This window comes from Nicotiana attenuata, unplaced genomic scaffold (assembly GCF_001879085.1).
Source record: "Nicotiana attenuata strain UT unplaced genomic scaffold, NIATTr2, whole genome shotgun sequence".
NCBI lineage: Eukaryota > Viridiplantae > Streptophyta > Magnoliopsida > Solanales > Solanaceae > Nicotiana > Nicotiana attenuata.
This window is the reverse complement of record NW_017671779.1, coordinates 46,391-54,088: the sequence shown is the minus strand read 5'-3', so window position 1 is coordinate 54,088 and position 7,698 is coordinate 46,391. Positions and strand designations below refer to the sequence as shown.

The 7,698-nt window shown below is 36.7% G+C and overlaps 2 protein-coding genes across 2 annotated transcripts; both read left to right on the top strand.

The window, feature by feature from the left end:
• The first annotated feature begins 2,004 nt into the window (after window positions 1-2,004).
• Window positions 2,005-4,777, top strand: LOC109210177 (probable polyamine transporter At1g31830). The gene is made up of 2 exons (XM_019373555.1): window positions 2,005-2,143; window positions 3,050-4,777. Exon 2 carries the CDS (start codon window positions 3,090-3,092, stop codon window positions 4,500-4,502), a length of 1,413 nt encoding a protein of 470 aa, XP_019229100.1. The 5' UTR covers window positions 2,005-2,143; window positions 3,050-3,089; the 3' UTR covers window positions 4,503-4,777.
• A 1,169-nt stretch (window positions 4,778-5,946) lies between these two features.
• LOC109210173 (serine/threonine protein phosphatase 2A 57 kDa regulatory subunit B' beta isoform-like) lies at window positions 5,947-7,511 on the top strand. Its single transcript, XM_019373551.1, has 2 exons — window positions 5,947-7,017; window positions 7,221-7,511. Exons 1-2 carry the CDS (start codon window positions 5,947-5,949, stop codon window positions 7,509-7,511), a joined length of 1,362 nt encoding a protein of 453 aa, XP_019229096.1.
• Window positions 7,512-7,698: the final 187 nt, after the last annotated feature.

Sequence of the window (7,698 nt, the reverse complement as noted above, 5' to 3'; positions counted from 1 at the left end):
GGACGAACACCACTTAAGTAAATAGGCAACTTTGAAAATATATGCCAAATACAATACCTATGTATTGTATTTGGCATCACCTCAGCAAGGGCTACCTTAATGCTCTGACACTGATCAGTTATGATCGCATTTGGATGAATATTTCCCATGGCATCAAGCCAAGTTCTAAAAACCAATTTATAACTATCGATATCTTCATGAGACATGAGAGCACATCCCAGTAAAATGGACTGCCTATGGTGATTGATGCCAACAAATGTTGCGCATGGCATATTATATTTATTCACAAGGTACGTCATATCAAAGCATATCGCATCATGGAATTGCTCATACGCCGACTTACAGTGCGAATGCACCCATACCACATTTCGAAGCCTACCAAATTATCAACGTCTATTGAATAGAAAAATTCCCTATCCTTTACCTGCATTTCACGAAAAAAGTTGAGCAGCGACTGTGCGTCCCCTTCTTTCATTTCAAAATTCCTGCTCTTCAAAATATAGTTTCTACAATCCTTTGGAGTTCGCAAACCCGNGACTTTTTTAGGTCCACCATGTTGAACCTCAGCAAGCCTAATATTCTTGGAGAGTCTAATGCCAGATATATCGTGAGCTACAAGATCCCTCTTCAAAGAATCACAAACGGACCTATGTCCCGCCATCAGTCGCGATNGTAGAGTACTATAGCCCAGATATATCGTTAGACGACTACAACGATACCCTCTTTACAACGAAATCACAAACGGACCTATCGTCCGCCATCAGTCGCGATACGGAGTGGAGCAACTCATGGTTGTGATCGTGAACGACCTTTGATACGACGCCAAGAACCATATTCATCCAACACAGCAGCTAGCCTAGCTTTACAGTCGTTACTCTTGGTCGGTAAACGTTGGTTCGGCGAATCCTAGCCCTATCACAACAGAAAGTTAGGTATTTGGCCGTGGCACCACCCTTCTTGTTGGAATTTCTTTTGATGACAGAGAATCCTTTCAGTTTAGCATGTTCTTTGTAGAATTCAAACAAAGAATCCTTATCTCTAAATCGCGTTCCAGAGATAGGACCTACAACTACATCCTCTTCAGTGAATTCATTCTCCACTTCCGGATCAACATCACATAACACTAACTCATTTCCTAAAACCTGCTCCTCATCGTCGTTAGTTTCTCCGTGATATTCTCCATCGGGTTCTTCATCATCATCATCATCTAAGTGCACAACATTGTTGAAACTGCCGTGAGAATCAACATCGACTTCAACATTCAATAAACTATCGTCCGATGTCATCCCTAAAGATCTATACAACTCATCCCTAACCCGATCAAGCCTAGTTTGTTGGTTCATATTCGTGGTTGTTGTATTTGTATTGTGCTCACTTGGATTCATATTTTCTTGCACCATCGAATTTTCTTGGGTTGAATCCATGTTTTAGATAGGGTAAAGTGTCCCTTCACTTGGTTTGATACGAAGGAAGAAGAATAATAAATCGTATAGGAAGAAGTTCCAATCGTATATACCGTATAAAGGAAGAAAATATACTGTATATACCGTATAAAGGAAGAAAATATAATAATTTGTATTTTATAATTTGTCTAATGATAAAATACACATAAATACAATTGATATACACAAATATAATACAAGACTCTTCAGCTCCCTCATTAAATTTTCGCATAGTTCAAGACTATAATTTAATTTTGTGTTTTTGGAGGGAAAAATGTAGGCTTAATACATAAAGGGGCTTGGTTGTCTTTTTACTGGTGTGGCCAAAGTTGGGACACACCAGTTGGGTCGTTTAGCAACACTCTTTTGAAATTTATTACTTATACTAATTTAGTGATAACATAGTACTGAATTCGAAGCCACTGACTGACCCATCGGAGCCCCACCCTTAATAATTTATCAAGCACGTTCTTCATCAAATTTCAACATGTGTTCATTGATTCTCCATATTACATATTGGAATTCTGGGACGGCGACAGATTCACGCCCCTGCCGATAATTGACACGTGGCATGACTCGGAATCACAGCCCTCTATTCCTCTCGACCCCTTCGTGCTTCACATGATATATTTTTCTTCTCCACATTATTAATTCTCACTTATGAACTGTTGATTTTGCTCTCCTTGTGTGTGTATTTGGAGGTAAAGTTTTCATCCTTTACTTCAATTCTTCTCATCTACTCATGCAATTCCTCTTAATTTGCTCAATTGAAGTAGTGAAATTTATTATTAAGTTGGTAACAGATCCTCTGTTTCCATTTCTGGTGTTTACTCTGTTTAACTTTGCATCAACGGTTTAATAAGTTGTGATTGATAACTTTGCAATATAATAAGCTATATAACTTGTTAAATTACACTAACAAGCATTTTAATTCTATGTGTAGTTTAATTCATACTGGCTTGATTAATGGAAAGTACAGTAAGCTTAGGCAGTATCGCCATAGCGTGTATAAGAAGGGAAAACAACAATGAGAGGTGTAAAAGTTATGGATTTATCCGCATCCTAGCTTAAGCTTAGTTTTTATATAGGCAAAATGACACAGTATAGCCGCTGCAAAAATAACAGCCGAAAAAATGTATAAAATTTGTATATTTTTTGTATATATATACATTCGGTATGTTATATACAAAAATTATACAAATTTTATATACTTTTTCGGCTACCAGATGTAAATAGTTTCTGGCGCGGGCTAAAAGTGATAATACCCCTTTTATATATGTGTTAAAAAATCCACTAAATAAGTTTAAATAATAAAATTTAAAACTTGAATCTGAATCGATTTTCGATGAGAAAAGATTGAGAAATAAAATGAGGGATAAGTGTGATGTCTTTTAACTTGAAGGCCTATCCGGTTTCTTTTTCTATCAAAAAATTGAGGGATAAGGAGAAACATGGCACTAGTTTGATGAAAATTTGAACAACTTAGTTTGACATGGAAAATCTAGTAAGGCCATTGTCTCATCTTTTCTCTCAGTAGTTTGTATTTACAGCATTTTTTCCCCCATAGATTACTGAGGCACTCATAATTTGATACTGCATATAAACAGAAAACAATAAGTTCCAACAGCAAAGCTAAAATCTGGTCAAATGGGAGTTGAAGATAACAACACTGAATATTCGAGTTTACACGAGGCAGGTTCTCCAAATGTGAAGAACTACACTAAGGTTTCATTTATCCCTCTCACATTCCTTATATTCTATGGAGTCTCTGGTGGACCTTTTGGTGTTGAAGACACTGTCCGTGCAGCCGGTCCTCTTTTAGCACTACTCGGTTTTCTAATCTTTCCTTTTATATGGAGTATCCCAGAATCCTTAATAACTGCAGAATTAAGCACAATGTTCCCTGAAAATGGAGGTTATGTTGTTTGGGTTTCGACGACTTTAGGTCCTTATTGGGGATTTCAGCTAGGATGGGTGAAATGGATGAGTGGTGTAGTTGATAATGCGTTGTACCCAATTTTGTTTCTAGACTACATTAAATCTGCTGTTCCAGCATTGGCAAATGGTTTTCCAAGAACGATCGTGATCCTAGCTATAGTTATGGCACTCACTTATTTGAACTACAGAGGTTTAACTTTAGTTGGTTGGGTTGCTACAATATTAGGAATATTTACTCTCCTTCCTTTTGGAATTATGGGACTTATCGCGCTTCCAAAATTAGAGCCTTCAAGATGGTTCGTCGTAGACTTGGAAAATGTACAATGGGGATTGTATCTAAATACACTTTTCTGGAATTTGAACTATTGGGATGCAGTTAGTTGTATGGCAGGAGAAGTAGAAAATCCTGGGAAAACACTTCCTAAGGCTATATTCTATGCACTTCCCTTAGTTATCTCTGGCTATTTTTTTCCTCTTTTATTTGGCACCGGAGCTGTTCCATTGCATCGTGATCTTTGGAGCGATGGTTATTTCTCGGATATAGCTAAAATCATTGGAGGAGTTTGGTTAAGATTATGGGTTCAAGGGGCGTCGGCTGTGTCAAATATGGGAATGTTTTTGGCTGAAATGAGTGGTGACTCTTTTCAGCTTTTGGGAATGGCAGAACGAGGGATGCTACCTGATTTTTTCGCCAAGAGATCGCGTTATGGAACTCCTCTTATTGGAATCTTGTTTTCTGCATCAGGTGTTGTACTTCTGTCCTGGCTTAGTTTTCAAGAGATTGTGGCTGCAGCCAACTTTCTGTATTGTTGTGGAATGATTGTGGAATTTATAGCTTTTGTGAAGTTAAGGATAAAATATCCAGCAGCATCAAGACCTTATAGGATTCCCTTAAGCACAGTTGGTTCAATTTTAATGTGTCTGCCACCAACCTTATTTATTCTTGTGGTTATGGCACTGTGTACATTTAAGGTCATGATTGTGAGTTTCTTGGCAATTCTTTTTGGGATTATTTTGCAGCCTTGCCTAGTTTATTGTGACAAAAAGAGATGGTTAAGTTTCTCTGTTAACTCTGATCTTGTAGATCTGCAGTCAAGTTATCATCCGGTTGGTGAGGCCTAAAATGGTGAATGAGATTTCCCGGCGCACACTCGGATTAGTCGGGCCCCAAAGCGGGTACTGGACACCCATTGAGAAATTACAAAAAAGAAAGAAAAAAAAGAGCCTTCTGTTTTCTTGATGTTAGAAGCATTGAATTTGCTGTATATTTTCTTTTTTGTTGGTTGTGGGATATCTTAGTACGTTGAGCCCATGACAATTGTAAACATTGAGTGTGCAACTCACTCTGCTTAATTGGTTTGTATTCAAGTGTTTGAATCACTATCATTGTGCTATGATTTGTCCCCTTTCAACAATGCAAACTATATGCTAACGAGTCGCTCTTTAAATAAAAACAAGAATATGATTTGTGGTGGAGTCAGTTTATTTAGAGGTGTCAAAATTTAAAGAAAAAAATAAACGAAAAGTTAAGGGCTTTCATAATAGTAGTATATATATGTACATAACTATATAAAAATTACCTAACTACACAGTGTAATTTATCGATGAAGGATCATAAGTGGCTTCGACTGAATATAACCATGCATAGTATATATCTCCTGAAATAAATTTAGTGATACCCGATATTTACATCAAATTATATTATTTTATCATAGTGATAAACTATATCCTTCTTACTGCATGAGGGTGCATATAAGAACTTTATTGAATGCCTTGACAGTCTTTGCTTACTACTTACTACTATGATTCTATATAAGATTGTATCTTAATGCAAGGAATATAACAGAAGAATGTAATTTTGAACAAATTCATGTAAATTACCTGCATATATTTTTTTCAATTTTACAAGTTTAACGTTACACAATCGTCAAATGTTACATGCATTATTTCATTTCACAAATTGAAAAGTAATGGTTACAGGAATATCCAACTATGCGCATACATTCGAATAATATTTGTTGTTTGTTTTGTTGAACCGAATAAAAATCTTTTTTTGGTACCTCCTACTATATTTTATATAAAAAGAAAAATTTGAAGTAATGGAAAATTAGCCAAGAACTTTGCTTTGATGACTAAGTAATGAAGCATCAATATCTCCAAAAAATTAACCAGGAGCATAGAGGAGCTGGCCATTAATATTCCAGAAACAAAGTTTACCTTATCTTTTACCTATCTGTCTTTTCTTTAAAAACCTCTCAATCATCGGACATTTCCAAGAGTGTTTCCTCTTAAACATCGTGTTTCTTGTTCCTCTTTACACTAATCTATGAGAAAGAATTATACTAATCTTTTCTTTAAATAAACCATTAACCATTCACTCTCACCTTTTGAAGTGAGGACCGATATAGACTCATCTCAATCTTCAAGAAAGTGGTCGACGAGTCCAAGTTCTTTTATCGATTCAGAAAGTCTTTTATCGATTCAGAAAGTGGTCGACGAGTCCAAGTACTTTTATTGTTTCAGAAAGTCTTTTCTGTCAGACGACTTGTAAAAGGCAAAAAGGAAAATGGGTGGGTTTAATGGAAATAGCCCCAAAAACTCTCCAAGAGCTTCTCCAAGAAAAACATACAGCCCAAAAAACTCTCCAAGAGCTTCTCCAAGAAAAACACCCACAACTCTAAAACAACTCCTTTTAGATTCCAGGAACATGTCAAATTTTCTTGATTCTGAAACAGAGGAATTGCTCTCTCTTATTTCTTACTGTTCTTTCACTTACACTTTCACTGATCCACAAGTATCCCCTTCACAACAAGATTTAAAGAGGCTAAAACTCATTCAACTCCTATCAATAATCAAGACTCTCATAAAACCACTTGATGATCAAGTACTTTCACCCCTTTTCAAAATGTTGTCCACTAATCTTTTTAGGCCACTCCCTCCACCAATTTACTCTGTTGCCTCAATATTACCCGACGACGATGATCTTGTCAGTAATCCTACACCATCTTGGCCACATTTGCAAATAGTTTATGACATTTTCCTCAGGATTGTCAGTAGAACAAGTGTTGAATCGCTCCGAATTTATATAGACCATTCTTTCCTTCTTAATCTCCTCACATTGTTCCAATCTGAAGACCAAAGGGAACGTGATAGCTTGAAGAATGTCTTCCACAGAATTTATTCAAAATTAACATTCTATAGAACATTCATGAGAAAGGAAATGAATGATGTATTTTTGCACTATGTTTTTGAGACTGATCAAAGGCACCCTGGAATAGGAGAACTTCTTGAGATATGGGGCACAATTATCAATGGCTTTAGTGTTCCTTTGAAAGAAGAGCACAAACTTTTCTTAGTGAGAGTTCTTGTCCCTTTGCATAAGCCAAAAGGGATGCAAGTTTACCACACGCAATTGTCCTATTGTGTATCTCAGTTTGTGCAGAAAGAGCCAGAGCTTGGTGAGGTTGTTATTAGAGGTATTTTGAGATACTGGCCGATAACAAATTACCAGAAGGAAGTTCTGCTTATTGGTGAATTGGAAGAACTTGTGGAAACTCTAGATCCTCAACAGTACAAAGAACTAGCACTGCCTTTGTGCACCAAAATTACCAAGTGTTTAAACAGTTGGAACTCACAGGTAAAAGCCAGTGCCTCCCCTTTAAATTCCGCCCATATGTGAGGGAATTCATATTCTCCATTTTTATGATAGATGTTTTTTTCAAAGGAAAACATTTTCTCCAAACCAAACACCACAAACTGACCTCTAGAAGGTATTTCGCTCATACTAAACACACCTTATGAAGAGAAGATTTTGGAGACTACTAATGGTTTTGATTTTAGGTTGCGGAACGCGCATTGTATGTGTGGAACAATGAGCAATTCTGGAAGATGGCATCACAAGCAATGGAAGAGGTGTTCCCAGTTCTAGTTGAAGGGATGGAGAAAAATCTGGAGGGGCATTGGAGCAAAAATGTTCGACAATTGACAGAAAATGTGAAGAGAATGCTAGAAGCGCTAGCACCATTTCTGTATTCCAAGTGCCTTTTACAACTTGAAATCCAAGAAGCCGTGGAACGCATAGAAGATATGAGAAGAAAAGAAATTTGGGAAAAGTTAGAAAATGCAGCATAGTAGTAAACAGAATATACTGTATATCTGCATTTCATATTCAACAGACACAAATGTGGCTTTGCTAGTGAGTGTTTCAATAGCACCACCATATTCTATCACTCACCACAATTGAATATCCTAGGAAATAACTTCAATCTTATATGAGTATTAGTCGTTTCAATCCATTGGCTATCCATATGGAGATAAC